A 23,708-nucleotide genomic window follows, 5' to 3' on the forward strand; every position below is an offset into this window, starting at 1 on the left:
TTAGTATTCATCGTTCATATATGTTGGATCCACTTCGATGATTGTAGAAACATTATCGCGATCAAGTTGCGGATGCGGCGGTATGCACTCTGGGATTCGCCAAACATCCCTGTTTCGCTGTTCGACTACATCGTTGCCTAATCCATGACAGCCTTGCAGAATCAAGAACTGCAGCAGTCAGCCCGACCCCGCTTCCGGCGCAAAGCTCATAATATCGATAACGAAAAAAGGGCGGGCGTGGCTTACCCGCAGACCATCTAGGATATCAATGACATCCAACACTTCCTCATCGAGCTGACCACCGCATCTCAAAATGCCGAGGATCTGTAAGGCGGTGCGGCCCTCCCACTCGCTTCCAAGAAATGTCCACAAGTCCTTGCCAATCATGTTGCATTTGCAGAGCCAGAGCTCGCGACACCAACGGTTCTGGCTCAGCAAGGCCACAAGCTGTTTCGTACTCAGCTCGCCGCCCTCGATCCGCAAGGCATTTATCCGGGATGCCCAAACGGCGCTTGCTGCGAGCAGATCCCACGCCTTACACTGCTCAATACGTTGTGAGGCAACCCGGGCCTGCGGCACAGTTCGAACATGGGGAAAATCTTCAATGCGGATAGATAGGGCTCGGAGTGCTGGTAGGCTTGCCAGCGCCTTTGCGAGAGGGGTGTTGAGGGTCCATAATGACAGGTTTAGGTTTCTTAAGGTGCCGCCATGGCGGATTATGATGCTCTTCGTAAGTGCCGCATGGAAAGCGAGGAGGGTCATAAAATCGAATGTCTGGGCATCGGGAATGATAATCGAGACATTGTACGGGTCGTTTTTGCTTAGAGGATTCGACTCGGATCCGTCCAGGTAATCGGATTCAATGCTGCTACGTCTGCTTTCTTCGGTGGTGTCTTGGAGTGAGAATGGCTGTTCAGGCAGCGAGAACGCAGACTCAATTGCTTTGGGCTGTGGATAGTGTGTAGCGCCTAGTCTGCTGATGATGGCGGCGACTCGGGTTGGATAGATGCCCAGAGAGAGGGTGTGTAGACTTGAATTTGCAAGGCCATGAGAGTAATGACATGTTTGAGAGAATTTGAGCAAGCCTTGAATGGGAAGGAAGGTGAGTATATTGAGGAGGACCTCTGGTGGAAAGCTCAGAAGCGAACGAGCCATTTTACTCAAACTAATAACGGAAAGAAAATAAGATTGCCAGAGTTGTGCTGCTCTTTGTTAGAAATGTGAGGTTGATACACTTTCAAAATTATGCTCCTATACAAAAGACTTAAATACCTTTAACACAAAAACTGAGGCGTGGAATCCGGAGAATCTGTACACGCTGGCAGGCCGACGAGAGATCTGTTGGCACAGCTGCTCAGTTGCGCAGTTGCTTACCTCGTATTGAGAACGGAGAGATATGTTAATAAGAGGGCCAACATCCGTTACCAAAGTAGCCCATTCAACATCGTCCACGGTTGCACAGCGGTTAAGAAGGCGTCGAGGGCGTCCTAAGGGTCAGAGAGATACACATCTCGGCCTTATCTAGGCCAACCATGTCCAAAGTTGCAGGTCACGACCTGGTACGGAGACGCAGGTAGCCGTCTTGCATGGGTGAGTTGATCAGGAAAAAGACTGTGGCTCCTCGTTTGAACCCTTGCGTCAGACACATCGTGTGGACGCAAAGCAAAATCGCACAAGAACATGCAAACCTTGAATGCGTGGACACTGGGATGCTTAAGATGACGTGCCCGCAAGACGATAGCAAGGACTCGTGTGATTTATCCTGCGCTGGTGAAGTCTCTACCCCATCGCTGTCTGCCAGCCTTGAGGGCCTCTGCCTTCTATTAATGGCCTCTCATCTCGGTAATCTCAAACACTAATGACGATGCTGCGTGCCCCTCCGGGATCGGAAGCCCAGTTGAAGGTTAATTTGAGAGCTGGTGTTACCAGCCTGAGGACAAGTATTGGTGGGGTAGTTGGAAAAAGCAAGGCTATGAGGTTGCGAATCAGACGACGAGTCTGGCGAGGTGGTCAGAGGCTTCGACCAGCCGCCCACTGAGCAGTGAGACAAAGGTCACACATGGCAGGTGTCATGATAATTGTGATTGTTGTGATCGTTGGTGGCGTTTAGACTTGTCGATGTTAAAATGGACGAGACGGATGGCCTGAGCAGGTGGGACAAACCGTGAATTGTCGTGTGCGAAATTCTCTGGATTCTTGGCAATGCCAAGTAACAACTTTCCCCTCACAAATCTCATAGAAATGCAGGTCACTGCACATATCGCTCCATATAATCAACCACAACGCTTTCTACTGTAGGTGAAGCTTTTCAAATGTATGGATAGGGCCTATCCCACTAATTTGACAGAGTTTTAGATCATGGATCTAACTGTAGGCCTCTCGCGGGCCCCTTAGGGGACGCGTCTTATAGAAGCGCGCATCCTTAATCTAGAGGCCTTGCTACTAGCCTCCTCCTACTTAAAGCACAGCTAGAAGACTGCTCATAGTTGTTCTATCGCGTATCATCTCCTTATGCTCAGCGTCCCTATCCTAGAGGTCATTACTCGCTCGCGTGCTAGCTGTAGTACTGTCTATGCGATCCATCAGAACCTTATAAAGTATAGTACTATTACAGCCCCGCAGGTGCAGCGGTTAGGGCGTCCTCTAAGACTCACCCTAGCTGACAGAGAGGATCTGTTTAATAAGCTTGTCGCGCACAGCTAGATGTACCAGGGTAAGATAAAGTAGGCTTTTAGAGGAGCTAGAGTTAACGCAGCACGCCTGCTACTGTAAGGCCGAGATGGTGCTTACGTGCGACGGGTATATATACTATTCTGTACGCAATAATTAACTGTTGGTTGATTATTCGCACCTTTTTAGTTGTATTAGCGTAGTGGTACAGAGCTCCGTCCTTACAGCTACCTTGCGCAACTCTACCAGCCCTCCCACCGCGTGCAGCGTTCCTACCGCGCGGAGCTGGTGCTAGAGTACTCGCAGCGCGCTTTTTAAACACAATAATACTCTAACTGTTACCTCCTTGTTTATTAAAAGTTAACTAATAAGTAGCAGGAGCGTTTCTAGCTATCTGTTTATGTTAATAACAGAGGTAAGCAATTTAGGGTACAATTAGCAGTAACTACTCTAAAAAACAGTTAGATAGGGCGGATAGGGCCTATTAAAAAGCCTTACTTACTATACAACGTCCTTCTCCCATGAGGCGGATTATATGGAGCGATATGTGCAGTGACCTGCATGTCTATGAGATTTGTGAGGGGAAAGTTGTTACTTGGCATTGCCAAGAATCCAGAGAATTTCGCACACGACAAAAAACGACCATCCGAGGTTCTCCAAATGTTGCAACCACCTTTCAACTCATTAACGCCATGATGCTGCAAGTCATCAAGCCCACATCCTCCATGTATCTCGCCCAAATTCCTGCGAATTCCTGCACCTCCCATGCCACATGAAGTGGCAGTCATGACTCGAAACCTGCATGTGCCTCCTGCAGAGGTCACGCTGCAGTGTGGAACAACTTAAATTCAACCAATGCTCAGCTCCCGCTAACGGCTTGAAGGTCTCTCGTATGACTATTAGCCATTCCCGTTGGCGTTGACAACTCTTCACTGCGCCTAGGATTTCTAATTTCTTGCTAATCGTATTCGTCCCCACTCCATGGTCTTGGCATTGCACACCCTCACGTGACCTGGTCAACTGAAATCTACTGTCTCTCTATATTTCTGATGGGTCAGATGCTCTTCCGAGGTCTATCTAGGCAATCACAGCACTGTGGCTGGTGGGTGGTGCACCCTTTGAATCTGTCTGCGGAACCAGTTGCCGACGCACGGTGGATCCTCCAGAGGCATGACTCGTGATAGACACAGTAATGCCTTCCATAAGCCACCTTCAAGGAGAACCACGGTTGTCACTCGGGACCTTTTGCCTCCAATTTGTTGCTGGTACACGGGAATCCTGGCTCTGCCGAAATGTGTGATGAGTCAGTCCCAGCCAGTTCTACCGGAAGCTTTTGTCAGATTTGATTGCCAGGTGCAGCGAATACAAACCTTGGGAAGAACATTGGCCGTGGTTGAAGCTGGTTGATGCAGATTCTCCCGAAGGAAAAATAATGTCATAGCTTACATAACAAATCTGCCATTGTCGCCAGGCCATCCTGCCGAATCGAATCGACTTCATGAGCTCCCTGCAGCACGGCACGGAGTTCCTACTGTGTACGATACAGCACGAATAGAAAGTTCGCGATCCTTGTAGGATTCACAACTGGGGTTTGATATCTTCGGATTGCTTCTCCGCGCTCGTTCCCTCCAATCACGGTGGTTGTCTCAAGTTCCGCTGCACTCCCCGAACAGCCATCACATTCTCAGGTCAAGCATCCTTTCTCTCTTTGCCAATCCCAAGGTAATCTGAACTGCCGAGACTCCTCTGAAATGACTCGTCTGGCACATCTGCCCAACATTAGTCTATTCGCATCCTCTGATCTTCAAGCTGGGAAGCTGCGCCGAATACTGGGCCTAAACGTTCTGTGAAATGGTCCCTCCACTTCTAGTACACACCCATACGGCGTGTTGAAGATTGAAGGCAGTTACACCTTGATGACATGCCCAGCGGGCCTCTCCTAAAATAAAGTTTGCCTACAAGCTTCGCTTCGCACTCTCCAGGATTCAACGCTGCCCTACCGCCATTTTGATCTTGAAAGGTCGATAGCGGCCTTCTCTCCGGATTTGCGGATCGATGGATGTGCAGCACTGATTCAGAACGTTTGGCTGCCCTTGCAAGCCAGTTTTGGGGCGGCATCGCTGGAGATTGCCGATCCTAAGGTGGAAACCTTGAACGCCTGATCGTCGAGAGGCTGAGCCTGATGGATTCTGGAATCATGGATTAGCCCCTTTGTCCACATAAAACGGCAGACCATTTTAATGTCTTCTTGGCATAAGCCTGTACAGAATCGGAGGGTCCAAGGTTGTGAAGCTTCATCAGGAATACTCCCAGGCAACCTACCTCTCGATTCAAGGTTGGCCGTTATTGAGATTCTTTTGAAGCAACCACCGTGCCTTCAACTGACTCGATTTGCAAACCTGCACATTAACTTACTCGCGACACTGCTGCGACATCCATCCCACCAACTTCCATTTTTTAGTCGTTTCCTTTGCCGTGCTGTGACCACCAATCACGCCTCATGGCCACTTCCAGATCCAACACCCTAGAAAGTCTCACAGTCTCAAACAAGCTCCGTCGCGTCTCAACCACCTCTGGACGGCTGCCCCACGACAACCACTAATACCGTCATCATCACAACTTTCCTCTCTTCTTAACCGTAAATAGCGGTGGTTAGAATTCCCATTGCGTGTGTGTCCGCGTGTGCAGAGCGCATGGCAACCACAAGGAGACTCCGCCGCACAGCAATGCGCAAGCCCTCTAACGTACGAATACATCGCTATTTCCATACGCAACGCAGCATTCTAAATTGCGCGTACCACATCTCACGGACCCTGCATAACACATCTGATCATTCCGCATTCACGTCTGTTCCAAAAAGGGAAAACGCCCTGGACCAAAGGGGAATATTGTAACGGCGATCCAGGTTTCTCTCCACCTTCCCGCTGTGCACCAAATTGCCCGCTTTAGCTAACGACAGGGCATCGAAACACTTGGCCACTTGAGTGATTTTCGCCACCCTAAGGCGTTCTGCCCTGCGTCGTCCTTTCCTGCGCTGTCCTGATGCCCAAAGATTGCATCCCCGAGGTTCTTTGCGGCCTATCATCTTCGAGGACGCACACACTGCTGTTTCTCATACGCACGCCGAAAAGGCCGCGGCAGCGAGGCACGCGGACCTAGGTGAGACAATTGTCTATCAAGATTTAAGTTCATACTTCGAGTTTTGTTAAGCAACTCTTCAACCTTAGATCTCCATGCTTGCTTTTCGACGCGCTGAAATGCATGACGGCATCTACACACCCCTGCAGTGTGTGGAAAGACTCCATTGCAACCGAACGGGGAGAAACATAGCGAATAAGCACATTTCCAAGCACGTTCTCCCCCAGAAAAAAGCAACTGAGCAAAAAGATTACCCCACAAACTTTGCTTCCCCAAAGCTTGTATTCATAACCACCACCATAGCTCTACCTACCTACTTGAGAGACATACCTGCATGTATGCATCCCATCCAAAACGTCATACCGTTATCATTTTGAAACGCAACATTGAAAAGTAGAGCTACCACCCGCCCTATAACGCCTTTTTCTATACTCGCGCCTCCATCCGCCTTCTGCAAGCCTGAAACCATGGCGACCAAACTTGAATGCAAGGTCACAGCTGTGAGTAAGATCGCTAAATAAGGATACCTTCAGAACCAAGAATATACCACCCACACAATGTATGACGCTACCCCAGTTGAGTCGAGATCAGATAGCCATCTATTACCATACCACAAAACCCCTGCTGGAAAAGAAGTAGAATCAAATCAGAGAACCAACCTCAAACAACACCCTACCTTGCATCCCATGTCAATATTCCATCCATTTTGTATGCTATTGCCCCCCAATTTTTATCCTTAGGTTTACACTATCCAGAACGCCTCATAAGCGTGAGAGAACACGGTAAGGTCAAACAAACCACCTAGACATCCATACTGCATTTGATCAGAAACCGGAGGAAGGGCCGGATACCCTAAGATCCGGCTCCGATGTCATCTTTGTCTACCGGAGGAACGCCCTTGGAAGCAGCAAAATGTTTCAACGGCTCGGCAAAGCCGCGCAGAGTCCCGAAACGAGGGTTCTACTCTTTTCCTTCATTGCCACACATGCGTTATTCTTAGAACCATTCACGTCAAAAAGGGCAACCTCCGTTGACAGGTTGTAAGGAATCACTTTCGGTGTTATGTTACAAGACTAGAATACCGTCCAGGTTTATGGCGAATAAAGGATTCTGCCAAAGCTCGAGAATAGTGAGTATCTCAGGCAATGTCATCATCACTGTCTAAGTGGCAGTACACAGTTACCGACCATGAGAACTCGAAGAAAGGCTCCTGTGAGAAACATCCTGGGTTCTAAACCGGGAGGAGAAACTGGAAAAGGTGGCGCGAGATGCGGCATGTAGGAACCCGTTGCGAATCCGGTGCGAATTGCGCGGCCCGAGCCTTAGGCATTTTGAGATGTGTATGTCAGTGATGTGTCAATAATAACAGCGAGCAAGGCCTTGACCTCGAGGTCGGAAGTAGAAGCCAACATCAAATCCCGACTCTTCTCCGCTCGGTCCGTGCGGGTTCCAAGGGCCGTCTGTTATCCGTGCTGCGAAGGTTTATAGATTGAAATACCTAGGTCCAAGCATTGGCCTTCTCTTGAATGCTGCCTTCCATTTGCTCGGCATATGGGTGACTTGTTGTGGATTGCATCTCGTGTGGTGATACAAGCCTCATTTTCTTCCTCAGATCTGTCATCACTTTCCGTTGATCCCTGCCCCTGGTCTAGGCCTCATTCTGAACCTTAAATTCGGTCCTCAAACTGACTAAATCGAACGGACACTATTCCACAAACGGTGAATGTTGCTAAAAACTGCCGTTCGATGTTCTAGTCATGGCTCTAGAATGTCAGACAGGTTTGCGCATGAAGTGACGGCTGGATCGAAAGGCCATGGATCCGGGTATGAATCGAGAGAGGTGTCGTGGATGGAATTCGCCGTCTCCCCCATGCCCAAGCTAATTCGAACCTCAGTCGAGGAATTTGCCGTCCCGCTTCTTGACCTTTTTGCACTTGGTACACCCACCCATGTTTGTCGTTCCTCAAACCTGACACCCTTCTTGCATGGAATGGCACTCGCTTCAGACTGCTCTTACCGTGTTCCTTGAAACAGTTTCATATGTCGAACGAAAGAGCGAGTGTGAAAGAGCGAGTACGAAACGCCAGTTGCCCAACCATAGATTCGCTCTTAATCTTTCCGCATCCTCGATACTCCCACTCTAGCAACGGCTGTCGAAACTGTCGAAACAGCCACACTTAATGCTTAATTGGCTTTCCAGAATCAGACTTCTGCGCTTACAAATAATTTGATAGCTTCCCCGAGAGCACCTTGATGTCCACGACCTTATTCCAAATGATAGACGAAAATAGGGAGTGAATCCTTCGTTAGAAGAAGAGGTGAATTGTGTCCTCGTCGATTCCCTATATTCTCCGAAGAAAAGCCTAAGATCGGGCCCGAGCTACTGGCTCCAAAACACGTGCTCGATATGCAATGAGTTATAAAACTGTTAACCTGCATATCGACCACCACCGTGGTGACCATGAACATGGCCTAGGCCACCTCGGCCTGCTCCACTTTGGGAGCCTTGTGCATACATGCTTGCATGCCCCTGCATCTGGCTGGCTGTTTGCGTATCCTCTTGTTTGTACACCATTGAAGGGTCTACGGGGAATCCTTGAACAGCAAATCGAGGGTCATATTGGCTGGGGTTTACACCGAGATGTTGACCCTGGATATGCGGGTGGGGATGGGAAGACTGTACTTGGACACCGCTGTGAGAATGTGCTTGAGGAGGGATCTGTGCACGTGTTTGACTTGGGGAGGGCTCATAAGGTCCGGGGGTTGCGGATTGGCTGGCTGGCGCGGAACCCGAAGAGTGCGTTGCGCTATGTGGAGCCGATGAATCGTAGAGGGAGAGGTCTTCCACACGCGAAGACGCGGCTTGAAGCAACGAGTGCTGCGCATTGATGGGCAGTTGGGCACCCGTTTGGGCAGCAAGCTGGCGGATCAACTCAGTGGATGGGTACGATGGTGAAGAGACTGGCGGCATTCCAGGCAGATCTTCATTGACGTTTGAAGGCACGGTTGCAAGTCCTCCGGGGGAGAGGGTGATTGTCGACGGGGGCAGAGCCTGAGGGATATTGAGAGACCGGGGAAGTGGAAGATTCGGGAGGACATCGGAGACCTTGGAGAGGAGAAGCGGTAGATAGCGGGTGTGCCCGCCGCGAAGGGTCGAGAAAAGAGTGAGGAATTGTGAAACGTAATCGCGGGGCCCGAGCGCGAATGTGTCCGGCGAGAAGGGTATGCAGGCGACGACATCGGTCAGGCAACAAGCGATATCGAACAGCTTTTCGATCTGCAAGTTGGTCAGCCCAATTTCCGGATTGAGGTGAGGCTGTGTGCCAAGGATGGGAGTGGGCGCTCGGTTGAGGATGCTTGTTTGTAGGACTTCGAACAAGGGGCAATGGTGAGGCCTGAGCTTGCGTATGAAGCAGGCTATGCATCTTTTCGTAGCGCCAAGGGTCCCAAACAAATGTTTGAGAGAGACATTGGATGCGCGGGGCACAAGCGAGAAGGATGAAAGCAGGGGTTGCAACAATCAACTAGGGAAAGTGTGAGGATTGTGCATGAAAGTCTGAACAGAGCATGTTTGAGACAAGAGATTTTCAGTACTCACAAGCCCTACGCCATGCACCTCCATTGCTTGTTGTGAAAACTGATGCATCATGGAGAGCAAGTCTCGGGAGATTTCGATGGGGTACTTGAATGTCATGGCAGTGTCCGATGTCATACTGCTCACTAAACCTTGGCTTACACAGAGCTGCCAAACCATAGTTCGCAGCCATTGCTGACTGATTCGTAAGTCGACCGCCTGAATTTCTGTGCACTCAAGAAAGGTTGGCAATGCTTCAGACAACTGAGTCTGCAGTTGGGTGATCCAGCTCGGATTCGCATTCGTGCGCGATTTGTTCCATAGGCTGATGAAGGTGTCGTCAAAAGGTTTGTAGAGGTTGATCAGTAGATCAAGGCCAGATGCAATCGGACTATCTGAAGAAGATTCGTCCAACGAAGGTGTGTGAATGGTAGCGTACAGCGAAATGGGACGGTGCTTGTGAAGTGCGTGTGTCCTGTCCGAGAGTGAGCGGAAGTGACCAAGCAACTAAAAAAAGTGCAAAAATGGTCAGAACCATACCTTTCTGTGATTAAGAGTAACCAGTAGAGAACTCGTCGCCTGGAGATGTCGAGTGGGTCTGTCTTGTAGGTCTCTTCATCATGCATCCCAAGAAGTTGCGCCAGAGTCGTAGCTTCCCGAAGGAACGACCATGCCGTGTTATCTCTTCCTAGCCCGAAAAAGCAGCCATAATAGAGCCAGGATGTTAAAACAGAGTTGTGTGTTGGGTTTTCAAGGTAATCGAACCCTTTCCGGACACGGACAGACTCGTCGAGGAGCATATGGCCTACGCTGACGTTGGACATCTGAGCCATTTCAGGACGCGGTAATAGATTGGGCGAAACTGTCATGTTCGATTGAATCATAACATAGGCACAAAGGGCTACAACCATGCAATATGCCTCCGTAGAGTGCTCCACATTTATAGATATTTCCTGGATGCGCTGGCGGTGAAGAATGGGTTGTGCCGGATACACGTTGATAAAGAAGAACTCGATACAGCTCTCGATGAGTCCTGGGGGTAGCAACCCCGGAGTGCGAGAAAAAGTGGTGGAGAGGGTTCGTCCTTCGAAACCCAGCTCAGGTGAATATCCAGAGGATAGTTGGGACTGGCGTTGATTCTCGCGAAGCTCTGACAGCACCTTTGCCCGGCTTCCCTTGGGGCCTTTCTTCTGTGGGATGGCATTGTAAGTGCATGCAAGACCTGCTGAAACGCAGTTCTTGCATGGGTTGGTGCCCTCGCCGATACACTTGACTTTCCGTCGATGGCAGCTGTTGGAGACGACATGAGCAAGCAGACATGGGAACACGAGCAGCTGGAATGACACACCTATCGCAGGCTCTTTTGACGGGAGTGGAGGTGACAGACGAAGACATGATGAAAAGTGGGGTCTGGGAGACACTGGTCGGCGCTCCCCTCAGAGAGAGGTAGTCTGTCTCCGAGAGGACTCGTAGGTAATAATGGAGATGGAGGCATGCTTTGTGAAAGGTCGGGAGTCTTTTTGCATGCTTGTGTCATTGTGCTGGAGAGAACGCCCACTCGCAACCTGACTGAACCTGGACGACTGCCAGGCCAAGCCACACTGCAGCCGCATTAGAGCCATTAGAGCAACGCTAGCATCTCCCGTTGGGCCTGCCAGGATGCGCCAGGACAAGGGCAGTAAACAGATGAGCCAATGGAAGACACGGGAGATAGCCCCAGGGTCTCTGAGTCCATGGTCCCAGGAACGAGCTGCAGCGAGGCGTGCTAGGAACGAAGGGAAAACGCTCACCACACACTTTACAGGCGTCTGCCCGGGTAATCGCTGAGCTAGAACGGGCCTGACAGCATCGGCGGGCTGGCCAGAAAGTTGAGGAAGACTGGAGGGTCGGGCGAGCGCCGGCGGCCTTCGCAGTGCTCCCAGGAGTGCGGTATGCTAAGGCGACTGTCTGACTAGCCGACAATCTCCCGGCCTGAGAGGCACGCTAGACCAATGCTGCGCAACGGGAAGGTCGGAGGGTGTTCGCAGTCGATGAGGGTAGGTTAGCCGGGATGAAGAGGTGAGGGTGACAGCGATTGTAACGACTCGAGACGTCGCTTCATTGATTTCCCTGCGCCGTGGTCCATATGGCCGTGCCGTCTCTTGCGGATGAACGGGGCCAGGAGCCCACAACGCCGATGTCTGTTTGAAGGCCGTTCCCTGTCATTATTGGCGAAGCATCGCGCGGCATTCTCCGACTGCGATGAACTGCTGTCGTCATTGTGGCCTGCGCGGAGGCCCCTGCGTTGTGGCGGCAGTGGTCGAGGGCGAGGAAGGGGGAAACGCGCCTGCAGGGTTGGAACGACGTTTGAGAAGTTTAAAGGGACCCTTGGACGGGCATTTATCGAAAAGGTTGCATCGTCCCGCGCCTCTTCCGTCACCGGATGAGCAACGACGTTTTCCCGGTGAGAACAGCGTGAGTTTGAGTGCCGAGACAGGAGTTGGCTCAGAAGTTAGAACCCCAGAGGAGGCGCTGCTCGTTTATAACCTCGACGTTCGCTCTCGAAGGCCCTTCTGCGGGCATATCTGGTGATGGTGCCCTTGAGGGTCCCCGAGAATGGAGCCGATATGGCTGGAAATTCAGCCCACAATGATTGCTCTTACGAATGAGCGCGCGAGTACGCATGCTAGAGTCTGTAATGTGACATCCACCGACATCTTAGCATGATCAGCTAGTTACGCCAGAGGATGTAGCTGTGCATTCGCGAAAACGAACCCGAGGAATTCATGCATTTAATTATTGCTGATGCATGTTCGGGCCTCGGGAATATCTTATGAAATCTGTGGTACCAGCATCGCCAAGGAATTCACCGATCACGGATGCAAGTCACAGGGCCTACAAATTGACGGCACCAGAATGTATATAAAGCAATATGAGCACCTAACTCAACAGTATTCATACAATGACAGCTGAGGATCCCCGTTCGCCATTGAACTCGCCTCTAACGCCGTGTCCTTGCCACCAAGTACTTACCAGCCCTGTCATCCGAGAGAAATGCGTAATCATCATCATACCTTGAAACCCCGGGAAATGCCAACCTGCCCCTATCTTCACAGCTATCATGAAAACTCTACTCGACTACCACCCATCCGTGCCTGCTTTGCTTGAGCCCTCTCAGCCCTCCGTCGTCTCCTATTAGAATCATAGTTGCTCACGTCAGTTTCCGTTCCATACATATTGGTGCTGGGTGGGCTAGCCAGTCCACTTCCAGCCGCGGCGGGAATTGGGGGAGGCGGAGGTAGTGGGATATGTTGAGCAGGAACAGGTGGCGGACCTGGGGGTGGACCAGGTATTGTTGGCTCAGGCATTGGAATTGGTGCTGCAGATGACGATGGCCCCTGTTGCGCTTGAGCAGCCTCCATCGCTTCCGCCCTCCGCCAGCGCTCGTTGTCGAGATTGCTGAGCGAGCTGACGCTGCCATTTCTATTCCTTCGTTGGCGATCTCTTCTCCTTGCCTCACGCTCGGCCGCTGCCTCTTCCTCATTGAGCCTGCGAAGTGTTACGTGCCGGCCATCATTGTGCATCTTAACTTTGACAGACACTGGGGGTGATGCAACACTGCCCTCACGACTGCTACGTTGTCGACTGGTATCCCTCCTTGACGGTGAGCCAGCAGATGCTGCGGCCGCTGCCACTCCACCAGCAAGGGCTGCGGAGGCTCCCGCACGGTGTCGACGGACGTGACCTATATCTGAGGTTGAGTCATGCAGAATTCCATGAGGATCCGGCGGTGCCGGCGGCATGGGGATAGTAGATGGTCCTGCCGTAGTGGTTTCCACGTTCGTGACGTTTGTTGTGCTTCTCGGCGGTGGAGGAATGTTGTGCCGAGACAAGGCTGGCGTGGTGCCCGAAATCTCATCCTCCGAAAGGATGGTCGATGGAGGTCGATTTCTCCTTGGCGGCGCCATTCCGTCTCCAGTGTACTTCCGTCGCTGGCTGTTCGCACGAGCCATCCGCTCCTCTTCGATATCTTGTGTCCGTATCGCCTCCACATGGGCATCTTCTTTGCGGTTTCTTCGCTTGCTCCATTGGTGCTTGAGGAAACCGGCGACACCTAACGCCGCTATTCCATTCCGGACGCCATGCGACTCTTTGTGCCGTGTCGCGTGCTCATCGCTGAAGCTCGTCCGGCTGTCGAACGAATCAATTGAGTCACCACTTCGTCTTGCACTTTGGCCATGGCGCAGAGGAGTACCAGCTACGGCTGCTGCTTGAGCTGCTTCTCTCTCCTCGACTCGGCGCCACCGATCATTCGCTGGTGACGCAGGGGCTCTCCCTTCTTCTAGTCGGCTAAGATCTGTCTGGGTGACCTCTGAAGGTCCAATTGGCCGTGTATAGCTGACATCACTCCCCGACTCGGTTGGGGTGTGCTTCTTGCGGTTGAAAATGGACCTGACGGCCATAATGCCACCAGCCGCAGCCGCAGCGCCAAAGAGCCGGTCTTTCCAAGAGCGTCCTCTTCGGCCGTCATCAGTATACTTTTCGTCGTCGACATACGAGTCGGAATGATGAGAGCTATGTCGAGAACTGATGACTTCTTGTCTACTTCCATTGTGCCGTCTACGACTCCTGCTTCGAGAACGTCGTCTTAATGCGGCTAAACCTGCTCCGGCTGCTCCGGCTGCTGCAAGGGCTCCCAGGCCGTGACCTCTATGGCTTCTTCGGCTGCTTCCCGTGCGTTCAGTGATGTAAGTCCCGCGGTCATCGAAGCCTATGTCGGGTTGATTGATATATGTCAAAATGAAGTAGAAAACTAGAATGGCAAAACCCCAGAGAGCGTACAAGATGAAAAGCACTTTTGGTGAACCATACAAAGTTAACCCAAGGGCTACTTGTATGACACCAAGAAGCGCAATTGCTCTTCCAAACCATTGATGAAGCTGCAACAAAGTTAGTGATTATTTTGGAAGCAGCCCTTTAACTTACCATCAATTTGAGAGGCATCCTAAATCGTTCCTTGCCCTTTTCTCTCCGGTGTATTACACACCCTCCAAATGCTTGCACCAAAATCATAGTATAAAGAGCAACTCCAATGCCGTGGTGAGGATTTGTCAGGGATCTCTTAGAGCCTACTGCTTGGAAACCGAGAATGAAGACGGCCGTCGATAATAGGACTGTCAAGATCTGAAGCCAAATATGAATTCGCAATGCCATGCGCGGGTTCCGGTGATAGAAGCCGGCTATCAGAATGGCGGCGGGCACGACCACGAGGAAAGTTATTGCGGCTACAATGCCGTGGCCTTTGATGACGCTGCGGTAGCCGACCATATTTCGAAATCGATTGCCCATGCCTACAAAGTCAGCTGGTATATCCAAACTTGCCATGTAAATAGGGCTGTACCATTATATTGAGTTGTCGCAAGATTGAAACCTTGTAAGTTCGGCAGCAAAAAGGTGTTCCTCTGCGAGTCCCAAGTGCCGTCACCCACATACATGGTGTCGGACGAGTAGACACTACTCCCAGGCGGCGAGAGATTATGCGACATTGCGGGGGGCCGTCCCGAGTTCGATTAGGAATGTGTAGGTAAGGGTCGAGGTAGGAGCTACTACGGACTCGAGTCCGCGACCAAATGAATGTCGAAAATGGATAAAAGGGTATCGCAAGGGTGAAAACAAACTCAAAAGTGAAGATACGCAGATTCGTGACGTCGTGCCAGATATAACAACAGCTTCTCTGTCCCGCTGTCAGGCTTGAATGTGTTGGCAGCGGTCGAGGCCTGGGTCGTGGAGCATGCCCGACGGGGCGGACAGCTCGATGGAGTACGTCAGTCTTGTCACTGTGTTATTCGACGTTGGTAGGGCAAGATTTGTGCGAATATTTGAACGGGGACAGTGTATTTGGAGAGCGAGAGGGATTTCGACAGGCCGTGGATGAGCACACACAAGGTTCTGCCGCTAAGGTGGAGCCACTGTTTACCCCACCTGACTGGGCAACCATTCTAACCTGTGCATGCACCGCCACACCGCCACACTGCCACCATTCACCCAATCAACAGCTGGATGCATGAGTTCAGCTGATGTGTTCCCTGCATCCTGCTGCAGCTGCATGTCCACAGCTCAATCGCTGCATTTGAGGTGAGCCCCTGCAAAATGCATGGGCAGGCCTAGATCATTTTGCCGCGTTGCATTCCATACACCGCAAACTCGTCTGAATAGCAGAACGCAGGTGAACACAGGCAGGGCAGGACGCACACAGTGGATGGTTTCCACCAAACTCTTTTCACACATTGTCAATACATTCCTCATTGCCAAAACCCATGGTATCCTGATTACAGAGACCGCCTTGTCCAAACTCCAAAGCCTATTAAAACGTGCAATCCCAATCCAATTCGTCAAAGCTCGTGATGGCTGAAGTTTCCATAGCAGGTTTAGTTCCCAACCTCCAGCATCTCCTTCAGCGCCTTCTCAGAAGCCCTTAGCCACCGCCCTCTCTCCTCGAGTTCATCTCCAATCCCACCTCCTTCCTCTCTTCTACGCCTTGCCTCCTTAGCTGCTGCAACCGTACCCTGCTTTTGTGTCTCCAGGGGCTTGAGCTCCCGCTCCAACTTCTCCAACTCGCGGGACTTGCTCGGTAGAGCAGACTGTAGCTTCAAGAGTTGTGCGTTCACGGCAGCAAGCTCCGACTCCCGTGTCTGCAGAAGCCTTGTCGTCTCAGGCAAAGGTAATGCCAATTCTGGGTTGTTCGATGCCGGAGTCTGCTCTCGCTTAAGCTTCTCAATGGTCGCTTCCAGGCTCTGGATTTCTGTAGGTAGAGACTCGAGCTGTGCTGTGCGTAGTTGTATCCCCTCATATCGAAGCGCCAGTTGTCTGCCCTTATCCTCGAGTTGTTTGAGCACTTCGGCGATCTCCAGCTTGCGCTCTTTCAGTTCCGCTTTGAGTGCCAGGATTTCCTTCTCCTTCTCGTCATTTTCGGAACCTTCTACTAGGCGCGGTGGATTGTCCGTAATGCTCCGTAAGAATTTCTCTTTCGTGACCTGCTCGACATAGCTGAATCGCAGCTTACTGAACAGTTCCTACAACATGTGTTAGCTAAACTCCACCAAGAAATTTAGGGGTGTAGAGACCTTGTAGTGCACCAGATCTGCTTCCAGCGCCGCGGGATGCGTGTCGCCATTCTGCTCGCTGTCATCGGAAACTGCGGAATTGCGCTTCTGGGCCGACTGTGGAAGATCTTTGGGAGACAGTGTTTCCGCAATCGCAAGGAGTTTGAGTGCCTTGGATTTCTGCAGCTGCTCGAGTGCAGACGAAGGGGTTGTTGCATTTTTGGGAGCCATTGTGGTGTTAAATCATTCTGATCAATTGTGGGGAGCGCAGTTTGTTTACCAAGGTTGGGGGGCGCGACCACACTGCCACCACCGCCACTATCCTGCCTGATCGGGGCTAGTGCTAAGACCGACTCGCGCTAACTTTCACATTCACTTGTGAACGTGCACGCCCCCCGCTACGAACACACCACATGCCGCAGCACATAACACCATGGCCGGGGATGATATCGATAATGATGACTACGTTGCCAATCTATTGAAACAAGATGCAAAGAACACGGCAAAGAAGTACGACATGGTGGGCCTTGATGCCTTCATCCCGAAACGGTGAGAACTCTCAAGCACTTCACGCCTTGCTCCGTTTTCTCATAGCAGACCAAAGAGAGCGGCTTTAATATTGTATCAGGTCACAATTAAGAGCTCCCAAACCGAACACGAGGTTTCTACGCCACATTATCCGCGAGACCGATTCACACAATGCCGCATTACTTGCCAAGGAGGCGGAGGAGTCCCGGGCACGTCTGCGGGAATTAAACAAGGAGAAGATGCGAAAGGAGAAAGATGAGCGCCGGAGAGAGCAAGGAAGGCTGACTCCCCCGGATATGACGGACGACGAGAGACGACATACGAAGAGAAAAAGACCCGACTACAGTGATGACGAGGAACAGGACAGAGTCCGGAGGAGGAAGCGGGAGTATGCCGATTTGGAGGATTACAGGTCTAGGAAGAGTAGGGAAACAGAGCGAGATAGACAAAAAGAAAAGGCGAGATACGAGCATGGCAAGACTGAGAGCTCTAAACACAGGTCGAGGCGAGAGAGGCGGCATAGGCACAGGGAGCGAGGACACGATTCCGGCAGTGAAGAAGACGATGATAGATCGTGTCGAAAAGACAACTCACACCCCAAACATAGGAGGCGGAAATATTGTTCAGAATCTAGGTCTAGGTCTAAGTCTAGGTCTCCTTCAACATCTCCCTACCCACAAAGGCACAAGTCATCACGGCAGCGACACGAATCGCACTCCCGTCGCCGTCAATCTGAAAACCCATGCGCCAGCAGATATAAACATAAAATATCGGATGACAAGACCAAACAAAGACGACAATCCGCAGGCCCTGGATCTGATTCCGATCCCCTTGAGGCCATTGTCGGACCTCTCCCTCCTCCTCAACCCATCGTTCGTTCCCGCGGCCGTGGCGCCTACAAAGCCAACTCCATGGCCATGGATGCCCGGTTTTCATCAGGCTACGACCCCTCCACCGACATCCACCTCAACTCCGATGTCGAAGATGATTGGGATGATGCCCTTGAAGCACTTCGGGATCGCCAGAAATGGAGACAGCAGGGTGCTGAACGACTAAAAGAAGCAGGGTTCTCTGCCGATCAAGTCAAGAAATGGGAAAAAGGCGACGTCAAGAACGAAGAGGATGTGGTATGGACGAAGAAGGGTGAAGGTCGAGAGTGGGATCGGGGAAAGGTTGTCGACGACGATGGAGATGTTGATTTGAGGGCTGAATGGGCCAGACTTAGATGAACAAAAAGCTTCTAAATGCAGCCATATATTCCTCCAATCGCCGATCGCCCACTCTTAACCACAATTTATGGGATAGATGGACATAGCTCGGATTCAAAGCCATATAGATGTGTTTCGATTACATCATCCCCTCTAATGCTTTTGCCTTCAAAGTAATACCTGAATCGACCAATCGCAACATTCGAGGGCTACTTGGCTCCAATCAGATCGGCAGAACATTCACCCCCCGCCATCGTACAATGACCTTCGCTACGCTTGAAACAATGTGCAAGGAACCCCCTATATCGCCGCCTTCCATTAACTCTATTGATGAATCTAGAATCGTCCATGGATAATACAGAGTATGCTAGAGGGAAGAAAAGACAACGAAAGAAGACTCCCAAGACGAGATCTGGCTGTATAACATGCAAGTAGGTGACCACAGCTTGCCTAAAGGAGTGCACCATCTTAAGCGGGATATAGAATTCGGCGCATCAAGTTCGATGAAGAGACCCTATTGCCAGAAATGCAGATCCATTAGAAGAAAATGTGACGGATTCGCAGAACCATCGGCAAGTGTAGGCAAGGAACCACCACCACTCATACAGCAATCCTATAGGAAACCTACGGGGGCGGATATTACTACTGCCACTACATACGCCACGTTCTCGGAACCTTCCGACGATCACCGGACAAACTATATGAACTATCCAACTACAACCTGGTCCTCCATTTCCCCATAGGCTTCCAGTCCATGCATCTTCCCGGTCGAGCATTCCACTATTTCATCCACCTTTCTTTAATCAACCTAACAGGTCCGCTCCACTTGCAAGTCTGGAACTCGTATATCACAGGCTTAAGCTCCCTAACCCTGATATCCAACACGCCGTCATAGCCCTCTCCAGGTTTCTCGAGCAGTGTTGTTTTCCGAGGTCAGAGTCAAACGAGGAGTTATGTTTGCGGGAATATTACGCCGCTGTAGAAGGCGTGAATATGTATTAGCGGATATTTTCCCGAAAGCAGGAAGCTGCAATTGTAATAAGCTAGTCTAGCGGCTTTCATCATATTCATTGCAATCGAGATCCTGCTCGGCAGCCAGGATACCGCAATCAGACATCGCCAAGGCCGCCTCGCACCTATCCGACAACATCTCCTCCCCACCTCCACACCCAAGCTATCCTCCGACCAAAAACCAGACTCCTTTCCCAAACCGTGGACACCCTACCGAAAAATATGTCACCTCTGACAGAATCCTCCCACCGAAAACCGCGCCAGCACATCTCAACGACAAAACTACTGATCTTATCTTCCTCTTCGCCCGCCTTGATCTACAAATCTTGATATTCCTGCCGGACCGCCATCAACCGCTTCTTCCTACCGCGAACACTCATCCTATTTCACAGTCTCCCGCGCTATCACCAATCGGGCAACTGCAACATCCACTTCCGAATTCGCCCTCGGTGTCTTTATATCGTGTTATTCGAAGGAGTTTATTTTGGCAACGGTATGTTGCGAACCATTTTGAGGGGGAGGAGGGAGAGGGAGAGGGAAAGGATGCGGTGGGAAAGAAGCTGAACAACAACAACAACAACAACATATAAGCACCACAGCCACAGATTTCGAAACCGCAAACCTACTCGGAGCATATCATCTGACGACGTTCAAACTCCGAGGCGTCTCCCCCCATTCTACCTCCCCACTAGTGCAAAGAATACAGCACCCCAACCTCCCATTGAAGGACAGCTCAGACAAGGATCTTGCATACTTCGGAGGTACCCTCCGATACAGCGCTATTTTTCTCAAAGCTCGGGCTTAGAACCAGCTTCACGCCTTATTTTTCTCCCTTGAATCAAGCACCATCGAACCTCTTTACTACACCGCGATCTACTGCTGCGATAACCTCGCTCAACATGAAGCCATCATGCAACTAAAAACCGCCGGGAGAGAGGATGTGTGGGATGGCGCGAAGATGGTGGAAAGAGCGCCACGTGGTATTTGTGGGAAGGTGGAAGTGGGCTAGTTATGACGTGTGTTGGATTGCGAGAAGCGAAGAGAGAATTGCTTGTGCGGGTGTGTGTGGTTGATGAAACTCCCCTAGTTCAACATCGAAACCAAGCATATACAAATGTCAAGAACTTACCACGAATTGAAAGACAGCAATCAAATTGGTTCTGTGATTTCATGTACGTGCCTGCCTACAGCGATATCCAAAGATCAATTTACCTCCGTCCTACCAGTCCACTAGACGCCATTCAAATGCCAGACCCGAAACACGCCAATGAGAGACTATGTAACTCGCTCGCTCAAAGGGGTATAGGAAAAAACTAACCGCTATATATCCTACAAAAGAAACAGAAGCAAGAACGAATCATATCACATGTCACCATCCGCGTGCCCAAACAAATAAAACAAAATAAAGAAACAAGAACATTACTCAAATCTAGACCAAGCCGTCCCCTCACCCCAACTTCCACCACCGATGCCGTTCATCCAACTCCTCACCCCCCTCCACTCCCCTTCCTCTCCCGTGTCCCCTGCCCCTGCCCCTCCCCCGCTCATCGCCATTAAAAAACCCACTTCTAAACTGCAATTCATACACATCTTCCTTCTCCCCCGCTAGTTCCTCCAGGCTCTGTCTCTTACTCTCTGGCACCAGCAAACTAGTCAACATACCCAAAAACATAAAGAGCGCGAAAATCTGCATGACGCCATGGATCCAGGGCGTTGGGTTGTCGTACGTTGCGCCGCGTTTGATCATGGGCGCGAAGATGGTCTGGGCAATTACGGCTCCGAGTTTACCCAGACCGGCGGAGATGCCGTGGCCGGTTGAGCGGACGCGAGTGGGGAAGATTTCGGCGGGCGTGATGAATGTTGTTGCGTTAGGACCTGAGATCATGGTCAACAAGGTGATTCAGGATAAAAGGGGGGATTTGGGTGGGTGTTACCGAAGTTGAAGAAGAACTGGGCGAGGACGTATAAAGCCAGGAGATGGTGTTTTTCAAGAGAATTATAGGCAAATCCAAGGATACAGAAGATGATAGTTAGGATGGCAAATCCACCAACTTGAATGGGCCTTCGGCCTAACTTGTCGACGGTGAAGACAGTCATCCAATACCCAGGAATTGCACCCGCACAGATAAGCACAAGTTGACCTGTAGCCGTGTTCTTCAAATTCACATAGACGTTTCCACTTTTGTCGAAACCCATGACCGAAAGCAGGGAAGCAGACGAAAAACCAAGTCCATAGAAGGCCAGGTCCAGGAAAAACCATGAAAATGCTGTCCCGAATAGCTTGATAGCATTGGATTTCTGGGTGTAGTATCGTACAGCTTCCATGACCGAAGGGCGAGGGGTCCGATACTTTGCCATTTCTCGGCGAGACTGCGCGCGCTGGAGATCGTTGAGGGTGTTGCCTTGTCGTCCAAAACGGTACCTACGGGCATCTACTGCAGCTTTCTCTATGTCGTACATTACATCGAAAGTGTATCGAGGGGTCTCCGGAATCGTAAGACGATAATACAGCGCAAACCATCCAGGTATACCCCCGAAGCCAATCAGGAAACGCCACATCTTGTCCACGGATTGAGCGCAGCCGCCTGTGCAGTCTGCCACAGACTTGATGGGTTCCAGATCATCCCTGTACGCAATAATGACGATGAGCGCCATCAGTGAGGCGGCAAGTTGGCCAACACCTTGCATGGCGAAGACAGCGGCAACAATGCCTCCTCGATACTTGGTACTGGCGAATTCAGCAGTAATGACAGCGGACAACGGGTAGTCTCCTCCTACACCGATTCCCATGACCACCCTATAGAAGATGATCACACCAACGATTGATAAGGCAGTAGATGAACCGCAAAGAGACTGGGCAAGGGTTGCGGAGATGATGATCATCAGTTCGACACCGTACATCCTCTTTCGTCCAAGGAGGTCGGCAAGGAACCCAAAAATGACTTGTCCGATGATAGCACCCGCGGATGTTGCGACTTTGATGGCTGTATCGGTATTGTGCGGCATTACCCCATTGTTTGAATCTTGCCAATACACGATACCGAGCATGATAGATGCCAGATTAATGGCGAACAGCTATAATGCTCTTAGCCTAATCCCCGACATCCCAACTGAAGATCAAGAACTTACGCTATATGCATCAGTGAAAAAGCCAATTCCCGTCACCACAATCAGTCGCACATGATACCATCCAAAGGGAGCCTTGTCAACTTCTGCTAGTGCCATCCGCCGCCGCTCGTTCGGGTCAGCGATGTGAGTCTTTGCACATTAGCCATGATTCCAGTCACAGGATTAGAGCACGAACATAGACTCCCGGAACATCTCGATAAGCTGCATTCCCGTAGCGCTGGAATGACAGCATGAGGGCTCGTGGTTTGGATCAGTGCTCTCGCCGGTAGGGCCCGTTGTCGGCCCGGTCACTCGGTGTCGATAAGGCAGAAGGAACCTAGGTTTCGTAGTTCTAAGGTTCAAGAAATGGAGGATCTACAGAGGGAGTACTGGAGGCAATAATTAGACATGTACGGCTATTTGACGATGCAACTGCATGCCAAGGGTGAGTATTGCTTCTTATCTGCGCTTTTGCGGGCCAGAAGCGGACAAGGAAAAGATGCGGAGGGAGTGCCATATTGTTGAATATCAATTGGATGACTTTAACTTGGCCGCTAGCGGAGCCTCTTGGGGTTTGGCTCAGCATGAACGCCATTCTGCAGCAATTCCACGAGGAGGATGCACGGGCTGCGATAGCGAATTTAATTGGTCCAATTCGTCTTGGTCGGTACGAACGTGCCGCCACTTCTGCCCTCTGGAAAAAGTGACGGGTGCATCATGAAGCTACGCGATGCCGTGAACATGGTCTGAGAAGGCTGATGAAATGGGGATTCTTGCGTCCATTTGCCATCGGTCGAAAGCACAACGCCACGAACCAGGACGTTGGAATTCGTCTTTGCCTCGTCCACCACCTTGGATCCCTGCGTAGCCATCTCGTGAACGATGCGCACATGGAAGCCTTCATTCAAATTTCCATAGTGCGTGCGCGAGTTCAGGACCCTGATCGGTGTATCCTTGTGTCATGCCGACCGTTGACCGGATGTTCCCGGCCATTGGCCTGCATGTTCTCACACAATCTGACAGGAACGGAGAGGTGGGGGGAGGGGGGCCCGATTTGAGATATCAATGAAGCACTGCAGATAAGTAACTGAATCCCGCAGGTAGCTCTTAGACGCTCCGGCGCCGTTGTGGCTGCTGTCTTCTGTTCTCAATTGCGGGGTGCCATCTACGAGGTGAAGCCTACAGCCAGTCAGCCCATGACATACTCACCCGAGCGATGGAGAATAGAGTGCATATTTTCAAAAAGGGATGAATCAAAGTTGATGAAGATGCACTGATAAGAATGTTTGGAGGAACCCGTGATGCTTGGCATGGTGTCTGAGCGTATATCCCAAAACAGGCTAGCGTAGACTAAGCGAGCCGAGAATTGACACACTGAGATTTTGGCAC

General features: G+C 51.0%; 6 protein-coding genes across 6 annotated transcripts; 1 reads left to right on the forward strand and 5 right to left on the reverse strand.

The window, feature by feature from the left end:
- Window positions 1-1,155, reverse strand: BDR25DRAFT_371341 (uncharacterized protein; the record flags this gene model as incomplete). Its single annotated transcript, XM_033697187.1, has 3 exons — window positions 1-168; window positions 247-834; window positions 994-1,155. 3 exons carry the CDS (start codon window positions 1,153-1,155, stop codon window positions 1-3), a joined length of 918 nt encoding a protein of 305 aa, XP_033554123.1.
- Window positions 1,156-8,036: 6,881 nt separating this feature from the next.
- Window positions 8,037-11,200, reverse strand: BDR25DRAFT_45191 (uncharacterized protein). Its single transcript, XM_033698587.1, has 4 exons — window positions 10,731-11,200; window positions 9,923-10,672; window positions 9,407-9,857; window positions 8,037-9,085 (listed from the first exon to the last, which is right to left on the reverse strand). The coding sequence occupies exons 1-4, from the start codon at window positions 10,775-10,777 to the stop codon at window positions 8,237-8,239; spliced, it is 2,097 nt and encodes a 698-aa protein (XP_033554124.1). The 5' UTR covers window positions 10,778-11,200; the 3' UTR covers window positions 8,037-8,236.
- Window positions 11,201-12,270: 1,070 nt separating this feature from the next.
- Window positions 12,271-15,281, reverse strand: BDR25DRAFT_277048 (uncharacterized protein). Its single transcript, XM_033687587.1, has 3 exons — window positions 14,763-15,281; window positions 14,348-14,712; window positions 12,271-14,301 (listed from the first exon to the last, which is right to left on the reverse strand). The coding sequence occupies exons 1-3, from the start codon at window positions 14,905-14,907 to the stop codon at window positions 12,481-12,483; spliced, it is 2,331 nt and encodes a 776-aa protein (XP_033554125.1). The 5' UTR covers window positions 14,908-15,281; the 3' UTR covers window positions 12,271-12,480.
- Window positions 15,282-15,680: 399 nt separating this feature from the next.
- Window positions 15,681-16,708, reverse strand: BDR25DRAFT_300269 (uncharacterized protein). Its single transcript, XM_033689336.1, has 2 exons — window positions 16,486-16,708; window positions 15,681-16,434 (listed from the first exon to the last, which is right to left on the reverse strand). The coding sequence occupies exons 1-2, from the start codon at window positions 16,693-16,695 to the stop codon at window positions 15,790-15,792; spliced, it is 855 nt and encodes a 284-aa protein (XP_033554126.1). The 5' UTR covers window positions 16,696-16,708; the 3' UTR covers window positions 15,681-15,789.
- A 180-nt stretch (window positions 16,709-16,888) lies between these two features.
- Window positions 16,889-18,479, forward strand: BDR25DRAFT_277053 (uncharacterized protein). Its single transcript, XM_033687588.1, has 2 exons — window positions 16,889-17,013; window positions 17,093-18,479. The coding sequence occupies exons 1-2, from the start codon at window positions 16,898-16,900 to the stop codon at window positions 18,219-18,221; spliced, it is 1,245 nt and encodes a 414-aa protein (XP_033554127.1). The 5' UTR covers window positions 16,889-16,897; the 3' UTR covers window positions 18,222-18,479.
- Window positions 18,480-20,658: 2,179 nt separating this feature from the next.
- BDR25DRAFT_277057 (phosphate permease) lies at window positions 20,659-22,814 on the reverse strand (the record flags this gene model as incomplete). The annotated part of the gene is made up of 4 exons (XM_033687589.1): window positions 22,516-22,814; window positions 22,341-22,469; window positions 21,146-22,286; window positions 20,659-21,086 (listed from the first exon to the last, which is right to left on the reverse strand). The coding sequence occupies exons 1-4, from the start codon at window positions 22,570-22,572 to the stop codon at window positions 20,659-20,661; spliced, it is 1,755 nt and encodes a 584-aa protein (XP_033554128.1). The 5' UTR covers window positions 22,573-22,814.
- Between the last annotated feature and the right edge of the window lie 894 nt (window positions 22,815-23,708).

This window comes from Lindgomyces ingoldianus, assembly GCF_010093535.1.
Source record: "Lindgomyces ingoldianus strain ATCC 200398 unplaced genomic scaffold BDR25scaffold_2, whole genome shotgun sequence".
NCBI lineage: Eukaryota > Fungi > Ascomycota > Dothideomycetes > Pleosporales > Lindgomycetaceae > Lindgomyces > Lindgomyces ingoldianus.